The sequence below is a fragment of the Nuphar pumila genome, chromosome 1 (assembly GCF_984573655.1).
Source record: "Nuphar pumila chromosome 1, dmNupPumi1.hap1.1, whole genome shotgun sequence".
In the NCBI taxonomy this organism is placed as follows: domain Eukaryota; kingdom Viridiplantae; phylum Streptophyta; class Magnoliopsida; order Nymphaeales; family Nymphaeaceae; genus Nuphar; species Nuphar pumila.
Genome location: NC_143249.1, coordinates 172,817,480 through 172,845,286, shown reverse-complemented (window position 1 = coordinate 172,845,286; position 27,807 = coordinate 172,817,480). Strand labels below are relative to the sequence as shown.

Sequence of the window (27,807 nt, the reverse complement as noted above, 5' to 3'; positions counted from 1 at the left end):
TGAAATAAATGCAATATATGTACAACTTCATTTTGTGAAAGAATGATACTTCATTTCTCAACCTCTTTTTTGTATTCGAATGCTTCATTTTCGCAAACCCTAAATTATGGTTCACATCCAATAATTTTTTCGATGAATCTTTTGCTAATGGTGGAGACAAATAAGAAGTTTCACAAGAATAAAAAATTTCACAATAGTGGACTTTCGCAAGAATAAGAAATTTTTCAATACTAGTGTGATGCTAATAATTTTTTTTACAATATTAGACTTTTGCAAATTTTTGCACGTACATTTTCATTTTTGATTTAAAAAGAATGAATATAAATTTATACACACCTTGCAAAATTTCTTCCAGATTTAAATTCATATGTACCATGCGAAATTCCTTCCTGATGCAAAAAATAAACATTTACAAACACATATACACAATTGATTCTCATAAACAAATCAACTTTTGAAGTACTACAAATACATGCTTAGTTAACAAAGCAATTCTCTTCCCTAAAAAAAAAGTCTTCCTAAAGAAACAAAACAATTTTCAAACAACTAGATGAGACAAACGAATGTTGGCCCTAGGACTTAGCCCAATAGATAGTCCCTGAGATAAATGCATATTCTTCACAGGAATCCCATCATCGCTTATTTGGTGGACATTTCGTCTATCAATTGCTTATTGTACATCACTTCCAACTGCTTCTTATTTATCCTTGCAAGCAATTAGGTAAACATCACTACTATATAACATCGAGTCTTCATCATCATTATCCAAAACATATATTCATATTTTTTGACTATTTATATTTTAGAAATAACTATACCGGAGGCTCAATAACTCTTGTATATCTGATTTTATGAGACATCAAAGCCATTAAATTTTTAAAGTTACTATTTTTTGACACTATTATAAATCTCCAATGAGGGTAATCAATGAGACAATAATATACTTTAACCCTTTCTAAGACTATCATCAACCACACAACATATCATTTATCTAATAAAAATAACATGTAAGAATAGACCATTCATATATCCTTCACATATTCAATTAACATAACTACCTACAACAACTACTCTGAAAACCAACTACCTATAATAACCTTATTTTCCTTATTGAATGTTTGTGCATAGTCAACCCCAACCCCATTACACTAATTGAATGTGTATACACAATCAAACATAAATATAGAAACAAGCAATACAAAACCATCAAATCTTAAATAAAAGTCAAGCAAACAAACATAAATGATATACAATACCAACATATATATGTGTGTGAAAAAATCTTAAACATAATCAACCCTAAATAAAAAATTCAGTGTCAAATATTAAATAAAATACATGCAAACATATATAATCATCCATGACTAACAACCAAACTAAAATACTTCAAGGCTATTAAATTTATATATCTAAAAAAGCTTAAGAATTCAACAAAACTATATATATATATATATATATATATATATATATATATGGGTGGGCATAGGCCTGCTCTAACCCACTAATAGAAGAGGCCAGGTTTGGCCTGGTTCTTAATGGGCTCGAGTTTGAAGAGAAGCCCATGGCCCAGCCTATTGGCCCAATGGGCTAATGTGAAGCGGGCCAGGTCTGACTTGACTCAATCTTAAAATGCATAAATGCTTGACTGAAATTATGGGTTAATGAGAGAATAACAAGTTCCTATGCAACTATTTCCTAATTAATGCAACTAATTAGGTAAATAGTAATAATTAACAAATAGTAAGTTCCCATGCAACTAATCAGGTAAATAATAATAGTTATCCAAGTTACTATATAATAGTTAATTTTAAAAATTTCATATTATCAAAAAAATTAATAAATAACTCAGGCCCATCGGGCCGGCACAGTAGCCAGTGGTCCAGCTCAAGCCCGACCCACGTATATAACGGGCTGGGTTTTGGCTCGGTAACTAACGGGCCCGATCCTAAAATCATGGCTATGAGGGGCCGGGTTGGCTTGGCCCATTGGGCCGATGGCCCACCCATATATATATATATATATATATATATATATATATATATATATATATATATATATATATATATATATATATATATGCAACTCACCTTTCGACCTAACTGGAAGCAGTGGGATAAATATCGCGAGATTTATGAAAATTTTGAGATAATATCGTGAGAAATTGCCTGAAAGTTTAAAATGACAATTTCTTGCGAGATTTTTAAAATATCACAAGATTTATGAAAATACATAAATACCGCAATTTAAATATGATATTTACATTTTAAATGGCTACTTATCATGAAAAAAAACCAATTTTTTTATTTCAAATATTTTTTATTAATATTTTCTTATAAAAAAGAATTTTTAGATTTTTAAATTAATTTTTTATTTCCAAGATTTTGCCAAAAAAATGTGAGATTTATGGAATTTTTTAAAATTCCTGCAAGTTTTTGAAAAACAAGAAATTGTCGATAAAAACTTTTGCCACCATGACTTGAAGATGAGGTAGTTGACAGAAAGGATGTCGTAACCTTAACAAAATGGTGCATGATAAATTTTACAGGAATCACTGCAAATGAGAGAAGGAAAAAGGTTAGGGTTTTAACGAAAATAAATAAAAAAAGGAACCACAATGACTTTATATATGAATTAGAAAACATATGAAGGTAAAAATATTCTCTAAATGACATTTGAGAATGATTTGCAAAAAATATATTGTATTTGATGATGTACTTCATGAAATATAGTTAAAGAAGGTTAACATATTTTGGTAACATTCACAACATCATTTTTGAAGGTCTCACTATATTTGTAGACATATGTTAGAAAATATAGTTAAAGGAGGTCCACACTGTTTGGAAACATTTACATAAATCATTTGCGAAGATCACAATGTATTTGTGAACCCACGTTGGAAGTCTTTAGTTAAAGGAGATTCACAAATTTTGAGAACATTTACAACAATTATTTACGAATGTCGTACTGTATTTGATGACTTACTAGTTAAAGGAGGCTCACATATTTTTAAGATATCTATACAAATTATTTGAGAATGTCGTACTATATTTGTAGACATACGTATGGAGTAATTAGTTAAAAGAGGTTTACACATTTTTGTAGGCATTCACTAAAATGATTTACGAAGGTCGTATATATTTGCCCATTATGTATGTGGGTCAGGCTTGGGCTGGTCCGCAGGCTACCGAGCCGGCCAGATGGGCCTGAGTTATTTATTATTTTGTTAATAATATAAAATTTTAAAAATTAACTATTACATAATAACTTTAACTTGAATAACTATTATTATTTATCAAATTAGTTGCATGGAAACTTGGTATTTATTATATTACTGTTTTCCTAATTAGTTGCATGGAAACTAGCTATTCTCTCACTAAGCAATAATTTCAGTCAAGCATTTGTGCATTTTAAGATTGGGCCTGGCCGGGCTAGACCCACCCCGCTTCTCATTGGCCCATTGGGCCAATGGACCGGGCCATGCACTTCTCTTCAAACCTGAGCCCATTAAGAACCGAGCCAAAACCTGACCTGTTAGTAAGCGGGCCGATCCGTTGATCGGGTTGGCCTGGTCAACGGCGCGGTCCATTAGGGACCTATGCCCACCCCTACTGACGCCATGTAGGAACTACTCACGCTTGAAGAAATCACCAAAGCATTGGTGACACGCAGTTTCAGCATTTTTCAAAGTAAAATTGGAGTTTAGGAAATATAAATTTGTAATGATCATAGCTAAATGCAGATTCCAAATAAATCCAAAGAGTGAAACAGAAATTCAAAACTTAGGTTGCTTTTTTATTAATGCCAAAACTTTAGGTGCGTTCTTGAACATTTTACTTATAGTTTCTAAAATTTTTAATATTATTTTAATACAAATATGGTGTATATATTAAAATACAAGAAGTATTTTTTGTTAATTAATAAATTAAAAAAATAATCGTTTGGTCAACGATTTAGGTGAATCGGTCAATACCGATACTCAAGTGAATCGTTCGGAATCGGCCAAAAAATAACCTAAAAATATTACGTGTCACTCAGAATGTCACACGTGTTAAAGTTATTAAAATAATATTAAAAATTAATTTTAAGTATATTTTACATTTATTAAAAAATAGACAATTCAGAAGTGAAGCCTATCGATTTTCTGCCGGACGATACGCACTGATACTGACAACATAGCTCTTGAGCCTGCCGTACCGAAAAGGTTGATTTCAATAGGTCGGGTATGACCCGATCCCGAATCGTACTGAATCCAATAACATCCGAATTTAATATGAAAGAAGGAGGTCCGATTAAGAATTAGGGATGGACTTACTGAGTCCAATTAATATGTGGACCATTTATGGTTTATGAAATTTTATAAGAAACCTGAAACTGACCCCAATTTTGATTAAGATCTTTAATTTTTTCAATTTAAGAACATAAAGAAAAAACATTATTTTTACTGGATATAGGCTGGCTCTAGTTTATTTAATACTAATCGGACCAGAGTATGGTTTTACCTATATAAGTCCAATCGGATTTGGATCCTGATCCAATACCAAAAACTCTTAATCAGATTTATCTCTGGATCCACCCATTTCTGCGAGGGTCCGACCCGTTGACACTACCACTTTCTCTTTTCTTTTTTTTTCGACAGATAGCCGGGGTTAAGCAGACCCCTACCAGTTATACAACCGCACCATTGGGATTCGAACTTGCAACGTCCCAACATAAGGTGACTTGCAATAACGGCTTCTGCCACACAAGCGGAGCCCCGTTGGTACATTCTCTTTTCTTTCCCTAATCCAAATTCCTCTCTCTCTCTCTCTCTCTCTCTCAGAAGCGGGCCGAGTTCAGCTAACTGCTACCTGAAATCAGGTCTCTCTCTCTCTCTCTCTCTCTCATATACAAGACTCGAGCTCATCCGAGTAGGTTCGATTTGGGGTTTTGTGGTCTGAACGTGCTTTGTGTTCCTCTATGATCAAGTCGTGTTTGTTCTTTGTATTTTGGGTCGTATGGATGGGGATGTTTAATTATATCATTTAGCTAAGGGCGGCACTGGGGTAATTTGCGTCGGTCATTTGCTGCATTTGTTTATCCGAAATTAGAGCTCAGAAGTGGCATTCTGATTGTTGGTTGGATACTTAGGGTTGATATGTTGCTGCTTCCTTGGGTAGTTGGATTCCCAATTATGTTTTATGATCATGAAATGTTGGTGGTCTTTTATGCACGAAATTTTATGTTTGGTTGCAATCGATTTGTTTCATTTGCTGTTTTTCTTAGAGATACTATCTCTCACATTGTATTAGTTAACATGGAATGTTGGTCGTGTTTTATGAGCCAAATTTGGTCTTTGATTGCACTCGATTGTTGGGAAAAATCGTGTGGGCCTCCATATGTTTAATCACACGGTTATAGGCTGTCTAAGGTTAAGGCCCGTGTGATGTCATAAGGTTGGGGCTACGTGATATCTTATATGGTATGGTCTTGTTAAGCTTAGAGACCTCATGTGCCTTTATCTATCAATTTTCAATTTTTATAATAGGTTAAATCGAAAATAACCTTAAGGTGGTTAGTGTTAGGTTATGGTCCCAAAACCATATATAATGGCTTTTCTCTTTAATCTTCCCATCATCATCAAGAGAAAATTCTTTCTCTCTCTCTCGTAAGGTTTAGAGAAGAAGGCAAAGCCACGAATAGATCTTCTGGTGAAGATCTACCGGAGCACCAATGGATTCAAGTACGCTTTCACATCAAGTTTTAAATTCTGTCTGTTCTTTTCATTGATTTAGCACGAACAAGTTAACAATTTATTAAGTTTTTTGGTGGATTTAAAATCCAATAATTGGTATCAGAGCGGATTATTTCTGTTGAATCGTTGAAATATTCGATTTTAATATATATTTCATGCTTTTTTTGTTGGTGGCGACGATATGCTTTGATCAGTGTCAGGGCACGGGCGGAGGAGGGCCGATCGACCCTTCTCGCACCGTTAGGATGTGCCCGGACGCAGGGAGGGCCGATCAGCCCTCCTTTTAGGGTTTTCAGATAGGCGGGAGGGCCGGTCGACCCTCCTTTTAGGGTTTTCAGACGGGCGGGAGGGCCGGTCGACCCTCCCTCTTCTGAATATCGGATCACCACCGGCCGTCAAGGGGTTTATCCCTTTTCAGTTAACCGGACGGGAAGGGCTGACATGCCCTTCTCCTTTCAGTGAGCCGGACGGGAAGGACCGACAGGGCCTTTCCCTTTGGGTGGACTGGACAAGCCCTTCCCCCTTCAGAAGGTCGGTCGGGAGGGCCGATCAACCCTCCTCCATTTTTTCTCTTGTTTATCGGGAGGATGTTGCCATCCAGACCACCGTCCGGACGACCAGAGGCTTTTTTCCCTTTCTTGGTTTGCTGGACGGGGTGTCATCCGACTGGTTTGTCGGACGGGGGCTTGCTGATCAGATTGCCGGACGGCGGGAGGGCGGATGCCCATTCAGACCCGAGTTCGCCGGCATTTGGGGCCGATTTTGGCCATCGCCAGATGCACTCGATTCCCTGACCACCCAGGGCCATTCTCGGCTGTCTTCGATTTTTGGGTTTTGGTCCTCCGTCGGATCAAGCATGTTCGCCGACATCCTGGGCTGGATTCAGCAATCACTTACGTCTTTCGAGGGCCGGCAGTAGTTGGCATCTGGTTCAGCCCTCTGTCGGCAGGATTCGGCTGTTGGTTCTAGGGCGATTTGACTGTCGGTCCCAGGCCGGTTCGGCCATTAGGCACAGGATGGTTGGGCAGCCTTAAGCTGTTTCGGTTGGGTGGACCGGTTCGGCCATCTGGGCCGGTTCAGCCCTGTACCATGATGGCTGCAACTCTTACCAACGACCCGAGCCAGGTTTGACTCCCAGTTGGGACCGGGCCGGCTTAGGTCTCATTCTGGGATGGGGGCTGCTGAACCGGTTCAGTCCCCATTTAGTTGTGAGGCTGAACCGAGTCAGGCGGTGCCACTGTGCGGGTCGGGCCTAGTTAGACCCGACTCAATAGCGCAGGCCCGTACTCGGCTATGGTGCAGTTGGGTTTGACCCGTGTCGGGTCAGACCAGTTTTTGACTCGCCGATGGGTTCGGCCCGATCCCATGGGCCAGACCCTTGCATGTGCCTTGTAATAATAATAATAATTTTTTAATGAGGATTTTATTATTAAATTCAAGGCCATTCATTATGCATTTTTGGGTCACTTTAGAGGGTCGACTTCAGTTACTTTTTTGGCCCTATACAGATTATGATCATGTTTTCTTTTTGTTCATATGCATGTATTGACATATTTGAACCTTGGTATTCTTTTCAAAATAAGGGTTCAATATTGTAATCGAGTTGATTGAAACAATATGTTACCAAAGTAACCTCTTTTGTGTAGTTTGACTCGTTTGGAATATTGAGATGTTTATATATTTGAGGTTCATGCGAATAGTGATCGGCCTAAAGAAAAATTACTCCCAAATATATATTTTTCAGTAATAAATATGAGACAAATATACAATTTTTTATGTGAATAACGAGTCGGTCCAAAGAAAGGCTCATTGTTTAACAAGATTAATTGTCCATATTTGATTACTGTAATGAGAGTACCACTTACAAGTTGATATTTCTGTCTAAAGACTAACTGTCAATGTTGTGCTGAGTATCTTGTGGTGGGGTTCACCATAATTTAAATATGTTATTTTGTGTTAATGCATGTGAATATGTATGTTAATTGTGGGTTTGTTTTGTTTTTGATTCAGTTAATACTTCTGTTTCTACGATATCTGCAAATATAAATTCGATCACTGTTTTGAGTGATTCTAACTTCAAAAACTGGAAAGAGAACGTTATGATTGTTCTCGGATGTATGGATTTGGATCGTGTACTTCGAGAAGATCAACCACCTGCTCTTACGGATAGGAGTTCCGCTGAGGATAAAAGGAACTTTGAGCAGTGTGATCGATCCAATGGCATGAGTTTTATGATCATGAAACGTGCAATTCTTGAATCCTTCAAGGGCACTATGTCTGAAGAGGTTAATGGCAAGAGGTTCCTTGAGGAAATCGAAAAACGTTTTGCTAAAAACGAAAAGGCTGAGAAAAAGACTCTTCTTTCGAGTCTTGTTTTAATGAGGTATAAAGGAAAATGAAACATTAGGGAGTACATTCTGAAAATGTCTCATCTTGCTTTGAAACTAAAGACACTGAAGTTAGAGTTGTCTGAGGACTTACTCGTGCACTTAGTTTTGATATCTCTTCCTGCACAATACAGTCAGTTTAAGATCGGTTATAACTGCTAGAAGGACAAATGAACTCTTAATGGGCTCATTTCACACTGTGTGCAAGAAGAAAAAATGATGAAGCAAGAAAAGATAGAAAGTGTTCACTTGGCAGTAGCCTCTAATGACAAATTTAAGAAAAATAAAAGGAATAAGGAAGTTGCAGTGGACCTTCAATCACAGAAAAAACTTAAGAGACATCAAGATCCAAAGTCCAGCGGTTTCTTTTGCAAAGGGGAGGGTCACATGAAGAAGGACTTTACCAAATATCATGCTTGACGTGAAAAGAAAGGTACACTCCTGACTTTGGTTTGTTCTGAGGTCAATTTAACTTCTGTACCAAAAAACACTTTGTGGATGGATTCTGGTGCTACCACTCACATAAGTGTGTTCATGCAGGGTTACTTAAGTTGCCGAACGTCAATTGATGCTGAAAGATTCATCTATGTGGGCGATAGCAAATCAGTTCAAGTTGAGGCAATAGGGACCTTTAGGTTATTGTTAAAGACTGATAGTTATTTAGATTTGAAAGAAACATTCATTGTACCATCTTTTAGACAGAATTTGGTTTTTATTTTCGCATTAGACAAATCTGGTTATTCTTGTTTATTTTAAAATAGTCAATTTAAATTGTTTCTTGATTCAAATGTTATTGAGATCAGTTCTTTATCTGTGGTTGATAACCTTTATTTGCTTAATACTATTGCCTCATATAATAAAACCTTGTATTCTAGTTCTCGTGGTACAAAACAAAAATTAACCAATGAGAATTCCGCTTTATTATGGCACAAGCGTTTAGGTCATATTTTCAAACAAAGAATTGAAAGGCTTGTGACGAGTAAATTCTTGATTTCCTTGATTTCACTTACTTTCAGTTTTTTTTTTTAGTGTATAAAAGAGAAACAAACAAACATAAGGAAATTATGTGCCAAAATAAGACCATACGTCTTAGAACTAATTCATACAGATATTTGTGGGCCATTCCCTGCAGTTTCTTGGAATGATCAATAATATTTTATTACGTTGATAGACGACTATTCTCGTTATGGGTACCTATATTTAATTAATGAAAAGTCTCAGTCCCTGGATGTGTTCAAATCATTTAAGGCCGAAGTTGAAAACCAACTTGGCAAAATGATTAAGGTCGTTAGATTTGACCCTGGTGGTGAATACTGTGGTAGATATGATGGATCAGGTGAACAACGTCAAGGGCCCTTTGCTAAATTCCTAGAAGAATGCAGTATCGTCCCTTAGTATACCATGCCTGACATTTTTAGCATGAATAGTGTTGTTGAGAGATGAAACATGACCTTAAAGGATATGGTAAGAAATATGATTTCTCATTTTATCTTACTAGAGTCCATGTGGGGAGAGACATTAAAGACTGCAACTTATGTATTGAACAAGATATCATCTAAAGCAGTGACGAAGGCCCCATATGAAATGTGAATAGGCAAAAAGCCTAGTATGAAACATTTTCATATTTGGGGATGTCTAGCTGAAGCTAGGCTTTATAGGTCACATGAAAAGAAACTGAATTCAAGAACGGTTAACTGCTATTTTGTTGGGTATTTTGAAAGATCCAACAACTATAACTTTTATGACCCTAAGAATAAGTCTTTTTTTGAAAGGGGAAACACTTGTTTTTTCGAGGATGCTGAGTTTGGGGGAGTGATAAGGTAAAAGACATTGCTTTTGAACAAGAGTCTGTTTATTTTCCTACAATTGTTGTTGACAATGATCAGATTTCTATTCCTGACATTGTTCCCACAAATCCAGAACAAAACAATGCTTTAGGTCTCCCTATCCAAAATCAAGCTTTTACTCTTGGAGTACAAACTCAACAACCTCAAGAAACACCTCAAGTAACTCAAGAACAAGTGCCATTAAGGAAATCCACTAGAGAAAGGAAAAGAAAAATTTCAGATGATTATATTGTCTTTCTACAAGATCATGAGGGTGATACAGGCTTAAGGAAAGATATCCAATCAACTTCCATCAAGCTCTTTAGAGTTCTAACCCTCAAAAGTGGATTGATGCAATGCACGAGGAGATTAAATCCATGAAGGACAATGACGTGATCTTGTCCCATTACCTGAAGGTGTGTAACCCATTGGTTGTAAATGGATATTTAAAACCAAGAAGGATTCAATGAGTAATGTGAAAAGATATAAGACCCATCTTATTGTAAAAGGGTTTACTCAAAGGGTAGGCATCTATGTCACATGGGTGCAGGTGTGGGGGTGCGGCACTTTAAAAAAACTTGGGTGCGAGAGTGCGACAATATATATATATATAATATATATATATATATATATATATATATATATATATATATATATATATATATATATATATATATATATATATATATATATATATATATATATATATATCGAGCCCCCTCCGTGCGCCCTTTTTGTGCAGGGGAGGGGTCGAGCTGATAAGTTGTGGAGCCTGATTCATAGTTTTTGCCCTTGCAGAAAGGGGGGTCCGGGGGCTCCCCCGGCGCGGGCCCCGCTGCGCGGTCAGCGGACGGGGGTCTCTGGGGGGCAGCGCCCCCCAGAAAAAAAAATTAATAAAAAAAATGGACACAAATTTTTTTTAATAAAAAAGTTGGACACAAATGACCCTAGGTGCGGTCAACGCACCCAAGGTCGGGTTGACCACACCCGGTGCCGCACCCGCGTCGAGTCACGTCGACGCGGGTGCGACACCTTGCTAGCCGAATCCCTGTGACATAGGTAGGCATTGATTATACAAAGACTTTCTCTTCGGTTTCTACGAAAGACTTTTAAAATTATAATGGCACTTGTGGCTCATTATGATTTGGAGCTGCATCAGATGGATATAAAGACTGTATTTCTTAATGCTGACATTGATGAGACAATTTATATGGTGCAACAAGAATATTTTGTCTCAGGCAATGCAAAGAAAATTGTTTGCAAATTAAAGAAATCCATCTATGGACTTAAGCAGACTTCCCGTCAATGGTATCATAAATTTCATCAAGTTGTCCTCTTATTTGGTTTTGAGATGAATGTGGATGATGAATGTATATACCATAAGTTCAGTGAAAGTAAATATATTTTCTTGGTTTTATATGTTGATGACATACTACTTGCCAGTAATGATATAGGCATATTGCACTAAACCAAGAGATTTTTGATAAAGAAATTTGAAATGAAAGATTTTGGTGACGCTTTTTTTGTATTAGGGATCCAAATACAATGAGACAATTCTCAAGGTATTCTTGGATTATCGCAAAAGATCTATATCTGGATAGATTTGGCATGAAGGATTGTAAACTAGGTGATACTCATGTTACTAAGTGAGACAAGTTTAGTTTCGCTCAGTGCTCCAAACACTAGTTTGAAGTTAAGGATATGGAACAAATTCCCTATGCATCTGTTGTGCGGAGTCTTATTTATGCTCAAGTGTGCACACGTCCGGATATAATATACATTGTTGGGATGTTAGGCAGATATTTTAGTGACCCAGGTATGGATCATTGGAAAACAACCAAACGTGTTGTACGGTATTTGCAAAGAACAAAAAGTTACATGCTCACATACAAGAAGCCAAATCGATTGGAGATCATTGGATATTCTGTTTTTGACTTTGCTGGATGCCAAGACAGTCACAGATCTACGTCAGTTTATGTTTTTTTGTTGGTCAATAGAGCTATTTCTTAGAGCAGTGCCAAACAGACACTTATTGCTTCTTCCACTATAGTGGCAGAGTTTGTAGCCTGCTATGAGGTATCTAATCATGGAATATGATTATGCAATTTTGTCACTGGGCTACGGATTTTGGATAATGTTGAAAGACCACTAAAGTTATTTTGTGATAATAATTCGACAATGCTATATTCCAACAATAGCAGGAGCTCGTCGAAGTCAAAGCATATTGACATCAATTTTCTTGTTGTTAAAGAAAGAGTGAAGAATGATCAGATATCGATAGAACATATTGGCACAAACTCCATGATTGTGGATCTGCTTACCAAAGGTTTGCCACCCAAGGTCTTTCACGAGTATACTACTCGAATGGGTGTTTTATCATTTAATGATATGCTGGTTTAGTGAGAGTTTGTATTTGAACGTTCTATGATATAATAAAGTTTTATTTTACCACTTAAGTATAAAGTTCAGGTTTCAGTTTCATTCTTTACTCATTTGTTGTGATTTCACTAAAGATTAAGGTAGGTCTAGTTGGAAATATGCATGTTTGGATCACATTACATGTAATTTCTATGCTTCACATCCATACTTGATCTATGTCGTTTGGTTATGTTAATATTACGTGATCATTGATGGGTCTAATTACGATATTTGTAATGAAGACCGCTTTGATTCTATGTTGACATGATCAATGGACCAGATTGTTAGAGATATCATTTGATAAGACAATGGTTTTGAGCTTATAAGGATATAATGCGTGATTATAAGGTGACATATGTGGCCCAAGTGGGAGATTGTTGGGAAAAATCGTGTGGGCCTCCATATGTTTAATCACACATTATAGGCTGTCTAAGGTTAAGGCCCGTATTATGTGATCTCATACGGTTGAGCCATGTGATATCTCATATGGTATGGTCTTGTTATGTGTAGAGACTTCATGGGCCTTTATCTGTCAATTTTCAATTTTATGATAAGCTAAATTGGAAGTAAACCCTAAGGTGGTTGCAATTAGGTTATGGTCCCAAAACCATATATAGTAGCTCTTTTCTTTAGGCTCCCCATCATCATCATTAAGAAAAAACTGTCCCTCTCTCATAAGGTTTAAGGTTTAGAGAAGAAGACAAAGTCACGTATAGAGGTTTTGGAAGATCATACCCGTGAAGATCTACCGGAGCACCAATGAATTCAGGTACGCTTCCACATCAAGTTTTAGATTCTCTCTGTTCTTTTCAATGATTTAGCACAAACAAGTGAACGATCTATTAAGTTTTTCGGTGGAAGACCCGGAATGATTTTCTTTTTTGGTTCATATCGCCGACCCCAATTGTTTTGGGATGAAGGCGTAGTTGTTGTTGTTGTAAGTGAACAATCTATTAAGTTTTTTGGTGGAATTAAAATCCAACATCGATTTGTTTCATTTTCTATTTTTCTTAGAGATACTATCTCTCGTATTGTAATTATTGAACTTGGATTTTATGTATATATCGCTGTGAGCGGTTGTCGATCGTCCTAGATAAGCATATTGCTTGTGCATTCTTATTCCTCAGAGATCCTGTTCACCACATTTTGCATCACTGTGAAATGCAAATATATTAAAAATTTTGCATTTGATTGCCAGTAAGGGAGTGATGCTGTTCACCACATTTTGTGTCACTGTCAACATGCATGTGTTGAAACTTCTGCATTTTATTGCCAAGACAAAGAACAGAAGATGAAAAAAGAGGTTGATGTCTATAAGCATTTTGGTAAATGGAAACTCAAGTCAGGCATTGTGCTCTTAAAGATACTTGTTTATTATTAGAATTAGATCTTCAATTTGTTATCTATTTGATCCTACCTGTTTTCACTGCCAACTTTGTTAAACACACGACCATTAGTAAGACTTACAACAACAACAAACAACAACAACAACAACAACAACTACTACGCCTTCATCCCAAAACAATTGGGGTCGGCGATATGAACCAAAAAAAGAAAATCATTCTGGGTCTTCCACATGAATCCTTCTCCTCCAATCATTTCTATCCAATGCCATGTCCTCGGTGAGGTTCAAAGTATTCATATCCTTTCCTATCATCTCCATCCAAGTCTTCTTAGGCCTACCCCGACCTCTTTTAACTAATATATTTTTCCATTTCTCCATCCTTCTAACTGGAGCATCATTAGGCTTTTGCCGAATATGTCCAAACCACCGTAAACGATTCTCTCTCTATCTTATTTTCAATGGATGCAACACCTACCTTCTTACGTATCTCTTCGTTTCGAATCTTATCTTTTATTGTATTTCCACACATTCATCTAAGCATACGCATCTCATCTACACTCAGTTTTTGAATATAATGTCTCTTGGCAGCCCAACATTCCGTACCATATAGTAAAGCAGGCCTAATTGTCGTCCTATAAAACTTTCTCTTCAACCACAATGGCATTCTACGATCGCACAACACTCCAGTTGCACTTTTCCATTTCATCCACCCAACCTTTATCCTATGATTTACATCTCTATCAATTTCTCCATACTTTTGAATGATAGACCCCAAATATTTGAAACAATCATCCACCGGTATTTCTGGCTCACCAAGCTTCACTACACTCCCATCACTACTTCGTTGCTTACTAAACCGACATTCCATATATTCTGTCTTACTCTTACTCAACTTAAAACCTCTTGCTTCCAATGTCTGTCTCCATAATTCTAACTTAGCATTAACCCGAGCTCTAGACTCATCAATCAAAACAATATCATCAACAAACAACATACACCACGACACATTTTCTTGAATTGATCTCGTAAGCTCTTCCATCACTATAGCAAATTGGAAAGGGCTTAATGCAGATCCTTGATGTAACCCAACCGTTATAGGAAAATTGGTTGTCACCCCTCCACAGGTGCGGACATTGGTTACTACTCCTTCGTACATATCTTTAATTATACTAATGTACTTGAGAGAAACACCTTTCTTCATCATTGTTCACCAGAGAACATCCCTAGGCACTCTATCGTATGCCTTCTCCAAATCAATAAAAACCACATGCAAATCTTTGTTCCTCTCTCTATATCTCTCAATAAGTTGTCTAAGAAGATATATAGCTTCCATAGTTGATATTTCAGGCATAAAACCAAATTGATTCTCCGATATCATGACAACCTTCCTCAACCTATACTCAATCACCCTCTCCCAAAGTTTCATAGTATGACTCATGAGTTTTATACCACGATAGTTTGTGCAATCTTGTATATCACCCTTATTCTTATATAGAGGCACCAAAGTACTCTTCCTCCACTCATTAGGCATCTTATTTGTCCGCCAAATCTTGTTAAAAAGATTTGTCAACCATTCTAAACCTTTCTCTCCCAGGCATTTTCAAGCCTCGATAGGTATACCATTTGGGCCAACTGCTCTTCTTGATTTCATTTTCTTCAAAGCCTCTGCAATTTCTTTCTTTTGAATCTTGCGCATGAAGTCACGATTCATCTCATGAAAATGAATGAAGAAATCTCCATGATCCTGAGCATGACTTCCATTGAATAGCTTATCAAAATAATCTTTCCATCTCTCCTTAATCTCCTCATCTTTGACTAAAACCCTTTGCGTTTCATCTTTGATACATCTAACCATACCCAGATCCCTCGTTTTTTTATCTCTCATCTTTGCAAGCCTATAAATATCCTTCTCGCCCTCTTTGGTATCCAACTTGTCATAAACCTCCTTATATACCTTATTCCTCGCGTTTCGAACTACTTTTTTAGCTTCCTTCTTTGCTATCATATACTTCTCAAAATTCTCATTATCACGACTCTTACTTAGATTTCTATAACACTCTCTTTTAACCTTAATAGCTAATTTGACATCCTCATTCCACCATGATGTATCCTTACCTAGCGGTGCACTGCCTTTAGACTCACCCAATACCTCCTTAGCCACCTTTCTCATGCCACCTGCTATCTTATTCCATATTGATTCTGAATTCTCCTCGAGATACTAATCAACTTCCTTAATTACCTGCTCTACAAACATTCCTTGTTTAGCTCATTTCAGTGCCCACCACTTAATTCTAGGATCTATCCTATGTCTATCCCTTTTGCGACATTTTCTAATTCTAAGATCTAAAATTAAGACTCTATGTTGTGTAGCTATACTTTCTCCCGGTATAACCTTACAATCGATGCAACAACCCTATCTCTCTTTCTAAGTAGAAAAAAATCTATCTGACTCGTATTAACCCCACTTTTAAAAGTTAATAGGTGAGACTCCCTCTTCTTAAACTAAGTGTTTGCTAAGATCATATCATAGGACAAACCAAAATCTAAAATCCTTTCTCCACCATCGTTTCTTTCTCCTATACCATAGCTTCCATTGATACTCTCAAATCCATTCCTACTAATGCCTACATGTCCATTAAGGTCACCGCCGATGAAAAACTTATCTCCATAAGATATCCATTGTACTACTCCATCTAAATCTTTCCAAAATTGACGCTTAATGGAATCATCTAAATCTACTTGAGGTGCATAAACACTAATAATATTAATAATATCCGTACCTAATACTAATTTAATAAGTAAAATCCTATCACCCTTCCTACGGACCTCAACTACATTATATATAAACTCACGACTAATAACAATCCCCACTCCATTCTTATTCCTATTTATTCCTGTATATCAAATCTTATATCCCCAAGGTTCTATCACTTTTGCTTTCTCACCTACCCATTTGGTCTCTTGTAGACATAAAACATCAATCTTTCTCCTACACATAACATCTACTAACTCTACCAACTTACCAGTTAAAGACTCTATGTTCCAAGTGGCTAACCTAATTTTATGGTCTTGAACTATCTTCTTTACCCCCACCCGTCCAACAAAGTGAGGGAACCCTTGCCTATTTGACACCACACCTGGGCACCGGTGTGACGCGTCGCTTCTGGGCCATGACCTAGCAACCCTTGCCCCATTTATCCCTCCGGGTCTTGTTGATATATAGCGGCTCCTATTAGTAAGACTTACAGATCGGAAAATTCTATTTGTAGTTATTATACATGCATTATAATCCTGATTGTTATAGATTATTTTGCCTTAATATTCTAAGTATTTATTCTGGAATCTTATGCTTCACCCTCAAGACTAACACCTTGCCTCGTGGGTGCTGCAGCATCTCTGCTTGTGTCAACATTTTCCTGATTTGAATTCACCAAAATTTATCTCACCAATTTCTTACAAGGATCAAACTAATTTTAAGTTATCCTTCAACGTCATTTTTTATAGTGTGTTTTTCTGCCATTTCATTTTACCAATCTGGTTTTTTATTTCCTATACTTGGAAGAAAATAACTAAAAGATGGGTATTGGGATTAGTGGATAAGGTTTAGGAGAAGTAAAAGTGAAGGATTAGAAAGTGGAATATGGCGGCTCCTATATAGCGGTATCTAAGATTTTTCCCCAAGCACATGATAAGGTTTAGGAGAAGTAAAGGTGAAGGATTAGAAAGTGGAATATGGTGGCTCCTATATAGCGGTATCTAAGATTTTTCCCCAAGCACATGCCTGAGATATATGTTTTGGCATGAGCTGTGCTTTGAGACATGTAATAGCTCACCAATATACGTGTCCATGAGCACAAGTTAGCGTGGATATTCTGGGTTTGGTTTAATTTCGCTTTCCTGTAATCTTTATATTTCATACTTTTTTTTTCAGTGTGGTTCATTTGGTGACAGGGTTTCTACTGCTTCTTGGAGCTTCTGTATTATTTGTGTGACATCCCAGTCAGTTTCTTGTTATTGTTGCTGGTTCACCAGCCACCTGTGACCTGGTAGATTGATACACACAGATTTAAGTCATATCTTCTCATTTCTGTGTTTCTCCTGCATTTTCTCTGAACTTCATTGTTGACAAGTAATTGTAGTTTTATACTTCAAATAGGGATGAAAAAGAGAAGGAAATTGCTGGTTATATTGGTTAGGCTCCAGTCTCATGATAGGTTATAATGTGATTTCTCTTTCTTACCTGCTGTTGGAAAATTTCAGTGCAATCCAAAGTGCAAATGATGCGTCTTGAGTCTTGACTGTTTACCCACCTGGAAATCAGTTATCACCTGGACTAATTTGCTTGCTTCTCTATGCTGAAATTTAGTTATATTGCATGTCCATACTTTTCCTCGAAAAAGCACAAGAATAAAAAGAGTTATTTTTTTTTATGGAATTGAGACACTTAAATGTTTACTGTAACTTTTCATGCTCCACCACATTCAGATATGAACTGGCATTCTACCAAATGTAGCATGGACAGCTCAGCTGAGATCACAAGCACTCTCATTTCCCCACCTCCAGAACTTACAAGTCTAACCAGATTGCGAAATGGCACAACTAGTGATCAGCAATTTCTCTTGCTTTTCATAATGGGTACCTACTTTGGGCCAGACCTAAAATCTGAGTGGCCTAGAAAATCAGCTCTTCAGAGGATAGCTGAAAGTCTTCCTTCTTACACATCCAATCAGTTAGAGGGTTCATCCATGAAAGCAACTGAGTTAGTACATATTTACTATTATGTGCTGAGAAATGCAGACCCATCTGCAAGAGTCAAGGTTCAGTTGGTTTATAAATTTTTTCGTGGACATCTCCCTCCTCCAGAGGATGATCCTGCTGCAGATCAACGCCAATTTCCTGCCATCTTTCCACTCCATTTGCATAGGCAGACTCGACCTGGAGGATATAAAGTCGTCGAAAATATTGTATTCATCAGCAACCCAGAAATTTCTTACATAAGGCCAGAGGAAATGAACAGATTTAGGAGACTGACCGGGATTGAGGATTTGATGCTGGATAGAGATGCTGCAAGGGCATATAGTTCTGTTCTTCATATGGATGGATTTGATGAGAGACAGGCACACTCTGAGTCTAATGGAAGACTTCCTTTGAGAAGGTCTTTGCGTAATTCTCGTAAAAGAAGACGGACAGGTGATCATCTTAAGAATCGAATTCCCCTACTTTCACGGAGTTCATCAAGAGAAAGTCTTGTGCAACCTTTGCCCCTTCGAGAGAAACGTGAGTCGATGGAGAAAGTTGGGCCAGCAATGCTTTTTCTTCCATCCCACCCTACTACTGAAGAGTGGGATATGATTGTCTCTGCTTCTAAGCGTGGCATTGCATTGACTGGAAGCGTAGCAGCAGCTCGAGCTGGGCCACTGATAGGTCTTGTTGATATAGGCGTCTCCGAGGATGCTTATCTGTTCCGGATCTCATTGCCTGGTGTGAAAAAAGACGAGAGTAAGTTGAACCAATATTTAAGAGGGGCAAAATATCAAAACTCTAGGGGGATTTTAGCAAAAGGGCCCAAAATAAACCCATTTTCAGATTGCAAAAGACCGTTTATGATGCATACACTACCTCCTGATGGGTAATATAGTTATGAATTATACACTGAGACATATAAATCATAGTCAGCGATATCGGCGATATTTTGAAAATATCACGAGATTTCCCAAGAAATTAAGCTGGCAATATTATTGGGGAAATCTTGCGATATTTTCAAAATATCTCTGAAATGAAAATATCGTGATATTATCATGATATTTATGAAAAAAGTTTCTTATTTTATATATTTTAAGGCCAATTTTTTTGTACTTTTTTGTTTCTTTTGTATTTTAAATACTTTCCAAACTTATTTCTTTGTATTTTGCAAGAAAAAATGATACAAAACCTATTATTTTCTTATCTTTCTTATTATTTTTTATTTAAATTTTTTTAAAACTCCCGAGATTTTCCCGAGCAAAACCAGTTTTTGAAAATCTCTCTGATAAAAACCTTCGCCAAGATATTACCTTGAATGATAAAGGTGACTATGATACAAACTTTAAGTACAGCCAGGATGTGATGCTTTTTCATCTTGACACAGACACAATTCACTCGAGAGTCATAAATGACTTAACCTGGCTCAACTCGTGTCTGATTCAAGTGTTAAGCCCATGTTTGAGTCCATGTTGGTTGCTCAAACTTTAGAGCAAGCTGCAATAATGGAACTCTTAGATGATTATGCTAGTACAGAATACTACTGCCCTCATGTTATTTTGGTCCTTGTTTAATCTTGTGCTGTGTTTAAACACTCTTTTGGTCATTCTCGTTCATGTTGTTGAACTACTCTTTTGGTCATTCTCATGCATGTGGTTGTCGTGTGTAAGCCTGCATGTTTATTTTCAAGTCAACCGGGTCTTTTCAGCAAAGAAATAGTCCCTTGGTTTTGTTACCCACAAACTAAATATGTAGCAATGAAGCTTTATACTACTTGAACTTTATTTCTTTTGGCTTTTGCAAAACTTATGGAAGTTTTGGCCCATTAATGGAGGCTTTGGTAATTTGCCCTTTTTCTTCTTATCTCTCTCTCTCTCTCCTGTTTTTTTGCCAAGATGTTAGCTTTTGTCATGACAGGGGAATTCAGCTGTGAAGTTGAGTCTGATGGGAGGGTATTAATTAGAGGTGTCACAACAACTGGTGAGAAGCGAGTTCTTAGGCACTCCCGTATCTTTGAGATGCAAACTCAGCGTCTATGTGCGTCGGGGCCGTTCACCGTCTCATTTCAGCTGCCTGGTCCTGTTGAACCTCGAGAGTTTTCAGGTAATTTTGGGGCTGATGGAATTCTTGAGGGAATTGTAATGAAGGACAGAAGATGAAAGCTCAGATCCCATGTATCTCATATTCCTTGATCTGGGACTTTGGAGACTTTGCCTATGAAAGTTGGTCTGTTTCACACCAATTCAATGCAAGTTTCTCCTCTTTGTTGTTGTTGTTGCATTTGTTTCATATATGTGATCTTCTATCTTGTTTCCGTGCAAATCAGGGTACAAGATCTACATCATAAAATGTGCAATAAACTGTTGTGTATAATTGGTAGCATTTCACTCGGACTGAACAGAACAAGATGAAACGGTTGATATTTTTGACAAGAATGAAAAAGTAATTTATTTGGTATTCATGTTGCTGAGCTTTAACTTAGTGATGATCAAACGCACCAAGTGGGTTAAAGGGTAGAGCTGCCGGCTGTGACTTGCAAGTACGGTCTTGTTAGAACTTCAGCTATGTTGGAAAACTATTCCTTTTAGTTTGATGGCCACATCTTTTTCATTTCTCAAATGGATTCCCTTTCGCTTAATGAACTTTTTTCTTGCTTTTTGTCACTTTCCATTCCTTTCTCCACACCTTTTCATATTAGAAAATTATAATTTTTTATAACAAGTTTACATGTTAGTTCTATATTGTTTTACATTTGTGTTTGTGTCATTTCTTATTTGCTTTCACATGTGCTTCGTATTGCTTTCTATGTGTTTTCTTCTCATTTTTCATGTCCCTGCATAATGGTTTGATAACCTTATCTTGTTTCCCACTTCATACTACTTTCTAACACTCGCCCCCTTTTGCTTCACTCATAGCTCCTGGTATCTTGGCATCAAAACTTCCTTTTTGTATGTTGCATCAATTACACCTTTTAACCGTATTTTAAAATATCTCTGAAATACCCCCATGCCCCTCTTTTTTTCTAAAATACCCCTGAAATTTCATTTTTTTTCATTATGCCCCTACCCTTATTCTTTATTTCGTAATTGCTCTTTTTGAGCTTTGGGCTATTTGAATCTTGATCCAAACCCAAATCATATGGGAACCATTCCTAGTTAAATGAGCTTTCTGAATTCTTGATAATCTCGTACCAATTGATCTTATGAAGTCTGCATCGATCCATCTATGGTTCAAACCGGATATCGAGTCTAGTTCATATCAACCCACGTCAAACCCAAACCCGACGGATTTTGGTGATTCTCAAGTTCAAATTAATCATTAAAATTTTTTAAGTATTACAACCTTACTCGCTACGAGGAGTTTCGTAATAAATAAATAAATAAATAAATAAATAAATAAATAAATATATATATATATATATATATATATATATATATATATACTTGAAACCAAAAGGTTGATAAGACAGCAAAATCGATAAAGTAAGTTTTAAAAAATAATATTTTTTGTTTCTAAGGCAAGTTGGGGTTAGGAAGACGCCGCAGACCCCACCAGTTACTAGTTAAAGTACCACTGGGTTTTATATCTGCAACGTACCAAAAAAATAGCTGCAATTTAATCTCTATGCTTTTCATAATGAAATTTCTCTAAACTTTACCAGCTTTGATTCCTTTCTAGTGGACTTTTTCGCCTCAACTATATGTAAAATGGATTAAAATAATATTCGCTTGCACCATCATTGCTTTTGCTATCAATCAAATATAGCAAGCTCTCTGAAGATGTAGTGAAGAAATTAATTAATTTATCACTACTTTAAACTTCACATGAAACTCTCTGATGTGAAGCTCTGTATGATAATGAATCTGAATAACCAGAAATACTTAACAGTTTAAAAAACATATATCATGTAGGATTAAAAGAAAGTAGATGCCACGTAAAAAAACAACAAAGGATAGGTCCGACCAATTTAAGCTGCAACTTAGATGAAATAAAAGAAACCAATAATTTTCAACAAAGATTTCTTATGATAATGATGATGGGGAATTTTTTAATGAGGGCGGTGGATGAAAACAGCAGAACATACCCCTGGTTGTTACAAATACCACATAATACTCATGGCGTCCAAGACTACCTAACCCCATCCACAAAGGCTGAAATTTCTAAACAAAGTTTGAACTCTCTGGATGTTATTTCTAGCAATCAAACAGAACCTTATTTAAAACAGAAATTAAAACTGAAGGTAAGCATTCCACAACCTGTAAACAAGTATCTAAAATTCATTTTAACAATTGTTCCCGATTATTTAAAAAGTCACGCGCTTGCTGAAGTAGCAGGAGAATAAAATGTACTCCCTTGAAAAAACAAGCTCAGGATCACACAAAAGAATTCTGCAGCATCATAGTCCACAAGACGATTCCATTCCTTTTGTTCTTATCAATCACAAGCCCTATTTGCAGACAATCACCACATCAATTGAAGTGGTATGTAATGTGCATGAGATTTCAAGACATTGCACACACATCTCCAAGGATCTGACACCAGAACATAGAATGTCACTGTCTAGGGTTAAACCCCTATTACTTTTGCCTGAGTAGGATCAAATGTACATGTAAATTGCATGGAAAGTTTGCTCTCCAATAACCTTTTGTAAGGACACAAACGATCATTTGGTGTACCCAATGGCTCAACTGTTATGAACCTTCTATCATTTCAGATGCAAATATGCAAACCACTTCAGCAGCCTCAAGACTTCCCTGAGGATGAGCCGCTTCTGCAGATATTGTTTACATTAGACACGTAAACACTACAAAATTCTGAACAGATACAGTTGTAATGTGAAAATAGACAATGAAGAGAGAGAGAGAGAGAGAGAGAGAGAGAGAGAGAGAGAGAGAGAGAGAGAGAGAGAGGTGAATTATGTACGATTTCTATGCTGTTGGATATACAAAGGTAACTACACATTTTACATCATTATGTCACAGTACTTAAAGATAAATTCAGAGCTAAACACTACACAAACTGGACAAAAATGAAAATGTACTTCTAGCTCTACATGAAACTACCCTTTTCTTTCTTTTTTCCCTCTTTTCCTTTTTTCTTGCTTTGCTTGTATTCCCATAATCATCATTTTCTCACTCCTTTCAACTATCAATCAAACCACAATTAACCGGACTTCCATTATCCCCGGAAGGCATTACCAGCACATCAACCTATTCAGATGCATCCATATAGATGACAGTTTTGTTTAGAAAACTGCACCATGGACAAGCATATGAATACAATAAAAAAATCACATGCAAAAGGGCTGACAAAGGACAGGTTGATCATGTATGAGAACCATAAGAAATTTCAGACACATTGCAATGAACATGCTCTATAAGGGTATTAGGCTATTAGCTTTCATCAATATGAAAATTTCCAAAATTTGCTTTATTGTGCAGAAGTGCATTCATTTCTGTTGAAGAAGGCTCCGTGAAAAAGTGGCGTTCTTTGAAAAGCAATGAGTAGGATCTGGACAAGCTTAATCAGCTATAATATCCAGTACCCATGATATTTTTTTTTCTTCCTAACATCATTATTTTGGGATGAAGGCGTAGTAGTTGTTGTTGTTGTAACATCATTATGCTACTGCAGTTTTGTTATGTAAGTTCAGTCAAATGGTTCTTAAGCATTGAGGATTTATTACAAAATCTTAAAGTCTAGAGCAGTTCTGAACATATAAGGTAGAATATTTAAAGTTCAAGAATCATTAATAAGTCACTCTAGGTTTTGGAAGAGCAGTTAGTGCTGGAAGAAAACTATTTACAAAGATGGAATGGTGGCTTCTTACTTATTTGTCAATATGTCAATGCCACTATAAGGAACATAAAGGTGGCGGATAATGGACACACTTGTAGTGATGCTGTGTGCTGTTAGTTAGATAAGTAATAATGAATGCCTTCACCATACGCTTGTACAAAAGAAGGGAAAAAAAGATTATCAAAAACTGCATCAAGAAGTTCAAAAAATCGACTAACCTAAACCATAATTAACCAAAACAATAAAGAAACATAAATAAAAAAGAGGGAGCAGAATATATGAAAATCATGCATGCTTCTAACTACAACTTCAATTAATTTGACTTATATTGAATCTGTCTGCTAGATCTAAACCTTTTAAGAAAGCTAAATCACCACTAACCAATAATATTAATGGTTACAGGATCGTTTGAATCTTTATTTACCAAAAAAATGGGAAGCAGTACATGAAGCAAAATCAAGAATTGGTCATTTCAAATGTTTAGAGGATTTGGGAAGCGAGAAGGGAGTAGGAAGCAGTATAGGGAATCACTTAAAAGGTGATATATGAAATCATGTAAAATACTGATAAATTGATGGAGGTAAGAAGAAACCTTTCAAAAAATGAGGACTGCAGTCAAGAACAATATTTCTATAGAAAATATCTAGTATACTTTGGTTAAGAAAATAGCACACAAATCTATATTCAACAAAAGTACAAAATATTCAAAACACAACATCTTAATAAGCATACTTTGGACCAGTGTTGTGAGAGGCGTACGCCTCAGTACCTGAAGCGTACGCCTCAGAGGCGAAGCGCACGATCAAAATACTGAAGCGCTGTAGTGAAGCGTTTGTGGGTTCGAAGCGCACGCTTCACATGAGTGAAGCGTGTGCCTCGCTTCGAGGCCCGCTTCGATTATAAGGCGTACGCATCATGTACAGCCCATGAAAATTAAAACACGAAAGGGGGGGGTGGGGGGGGGGGGGAGGGTTTCTTTTAAACCTTCATCCCCTCCCCCCCGCAGCATCCCCTCCTTTCCCTTTTCGTGCCTCCCCCAACCCTGTTGCAAGGATCGAGGAAGAATCTGAGTTTCCTATGCTCGAATCCCATCACCGGCATCAGAAGAAACTCTGCTTGGCCGGGAAAGGGCTGATTTCGCCGGCGGGATTGTTGGCGCCGACGCCGGTGAACACCCCTGAGATCTTCGAGAATCCGACATTGGAGAACAAGTCCTTGCCGAATGGAGAAATGGGTCTTTCTTTGATCGCTTCTGAGTTTCAGATTCCTGAGGTAATCTTTCCCTGCTCTGTTTGATTCTTGATTGGGATTTAAAAAATTGGTTTCTGGGTTTCCATTCTTGATATATATATATATATATATATATATATATATATATATATATATATATATATATATATATATATATATATATATTCTTGAATGCAGTTTTCTCCATCTCTTGCCTAATACTCTTTTTCATATTCATATTATTAGGATTTTATGTAATATTTCTTCACGTACGATTTGTTTCTTGGCATCTGTTTTCTTGCTAGGTTCTGTCTTGGCATTTGTTCTTCCATTGGAATTGTTTTCTGGCAATTTTCATCTTCTTGCCTTGGCATCTGATCCATTACCAGGATCTGTGTTTAACAATTTAGGTTGTGTTCTCATATTTACTGTAGTTCGGAAAACTATTTTGTTTTCTATTAATTTTATATTCTCTTAATCTTTCAATGACATTTAACCCTAATGACTTAACTCCTTCCAAATGGCCAAAGATTATGGACAGTGATTTCTACGTGTAAGGTTTGATTGAACCCCTGATACAGGACTAAGAGAGAAAATGCATTGTATTTTGGACATTACTTTTGGGTTTATATTTTCGGGCGTCACCTGCTTTTCAGTGTCACTACATATGCATGATAGAGGCTGATTGCTCATTACACACTTTCAAATCTGTGACAACTTGAAACAGTAAAGCACAACCTCTCTCTCTCTCTCTCTCCCTCTCTCTGTTCCAACTATTATGTATACTCATTTTGTAATTGTATGCATAACTCATTTTCACTTCTTATTTCATTATTTTATTAATATTATAGATTTTATTATTCTGATCATGAAGCTTACGCTTCAACGCCTCGAGGCTTACGCCTCACTTCATAACATGCTCAACACCTCGCTTCGCCTCATCGCATTTAACAACCTTGCTTTGGACATTATACATTTGAAATAATGAAGAGTTTGTATAGTAATTTATGCATATTTTATCACATATATTACAAATCTAGGAAAATTCATCTAAGCCTAACAACATAAGTTAGCAATAAATATGATATTCTAAGTTTTTATGTATCCATGCCTATAATATGATATTCAATGTAATGTAAAGTAGAAATTCATTGATTCTTTTCATCTAAATTACAAACTCATGAAGCAATACCAAAATATATTCATATTATCTCAAAATTTGCAAAAAAAAAATCTACAGGATTGTATGATCGGGAATTCGGGTTTGGTAAAGATGCGAAAAATAAAGGATAATTACGAACACTTGTATGCAAAAAGAGAAAAACAAAATACAGGAACTAGGGCATCATATGGATCTTCCAAGTTCCAAACCACGATGATCAGGAATGCTTATCACGAGGCTATATCCATTTTCTATTGCTAAAATTAAAGAAATGATCCCAATCACAAGAATCATCAAGGAATGGAAATCTTTACGTATAAAGAATCGATTAACTCACAATAAAGCCTCAATGAAGAAACTGGGAAAGGATTAGACGACCAAGATAACGGAAACAAAGGATTAGGTCGAGATTATGATTACCCAGAGCTTCGATCGTGAAGGGCATTATAGTATCTGGATAAACGACCCGTGACGGGCTTGGATTGAGGGGGCTTCTTCCTCAACCCACAGATCTCTTGCACAAGGGGAATGTGAACCAGAACCAACTTCCACGCACCCACCCATCCTGAAATCCCATAACACACCCGATTTTCTCTTTAAAATCCGAGAAACTATCCGAAGAAAGGGAAGAAAATAAGAAGTTGGATTAGCGAACAGTTACCCAAGATAATGAGCGAGAAAACGAAGAAGATGGCGAGAGCTGGACGGAAAATCAGCAGCGAGAGGTTTTCCCAGGAAGACATCTCTCTCTCTCTCTTCTCTCTCTCTGACCAATTTTGTTTGTGAGTAGGGCTACTTGAGCATGAACATGTATCATTTCGCATAGGCTCGTTAATTAATAATAAATATATTCTACACATCACAAAGTAAAGTTGATTGAAGTGTTAGGGTCACAATCAATAAGTTTAGGGTTCAAATCCAATTGCTTACAAGTTCGAAACAATTATTTATTTCATAGATGAGTCGATTTAGGGTTACAATCAATAAGTTAAGAGTTCAAATCCAATTGCTTACAAGTTCGAAACAATTATTTATTTCATAGATGAGTCGATTTAGGGTTACAATCAATAAGTTTAGAGTTCAAATCCAATTGCTTACAAGTTCGAAACAATTATTTATTTCATAGATGAGTCGATTTAGGGTTACAATCAATAAGTTTAGAGTTCAAA

General features: G+C 36.7%; 2 protein-coding genes across 2 annotated transcripts; one reads left to right on the top strand and one right to left on the bottom strand.

Annotated features, from left to right (window-relative positions):
* Nucleotides 1-4,821: 4,821 nt before the first annotated feature.
* Nucleotides 4,822-20,707, top strand: LOC149851300 (increased DNA methylation 2-like). Its single transcript, XM_089999904.1, has 3 exons — nucleotides 4,822-4,857; nucleotides 18,193-19,206; nucleotides 20,365-20,707. Exons 2-3 carry the CDS (start codon nucleotides 18,195-18,197, stop codon nucleotides 20,604-20,606), a joined length of 1,254 nt encoding a protein of 417 aa, XP_089856030.1. The 5' UTR covers nucleotides 4,822-4,857; nucleotides 18,193-18,194; the 3' UTR covers nucleotides 20,607-20,707.
* Nucleotides 20,708-22,452: 1,745 nt separating this feature from the next.
* LOC149851299 (uncharacterized) lies at nucleotides 22,453-27,407 on the bottom strand. The gene is made up of 3 exons (XM_090014555.1): nucleotides 27,300-27,407; nucleotides 27,059-27,203; nucleotides 22,453-23,218 (listed from the first exon to the last, which is right to left on the bottom strand). The coding sequence occupies exons 1-3, from the start codon at nucleotides 27,379-27,381 to the stop codon at nucleotides 23,191-23,193; spliced, it is 255 nt and encodes an 84-aa protein (XP_089870681.1). The 5' UTR covers nucleotides 27,382-27,407; the 3' UTR covers nucleotides 22,453-23,190.
* Nucleotides 27,408-27,807: the final 400 nt, after the last annotated feature.

Excerpts from the sequence above, each read along its gene's own strand:
- LOC149851300 (XM_089999904.1), top strand. The coding sequence starts at position 18,195 with ATGAACTGGCATTCTACCAAATGTAGCATGGACAGCTCAGCTGAGATC. Across the intron at positions 19,207-20,364 it reads TGGTGTGAAAAAAGACGAGA|GGGAATTCAGCTGTGAAGTT; the intron begins GTAAGTTGAACC and ends TTGTCATGACAG.
- LOC149851299 (XM_090014555.1), bottom strand. The coding sequence starts at position 27,381 with ATGTCTTCCTGGGAAAACCTCTCGCTGCTGATTTTCCGTCCAGCTCTC. Across the intron at positions 27,204-27,299 it reads TTTCTCGCTCATTATCTTGG|GATGGGTGGGTGCGTGGAAG; the intron begins GTAACTGTTCGC and ends ATGGGATTTCAG. Across the intron at positions 23,219-27,058 it reads CTTCACGATCGAAGCTCTGG|AAGCGGCTCATCCTCAGGGA; the intron begins GTAATCATAATC and ends CAATATCTGCAG.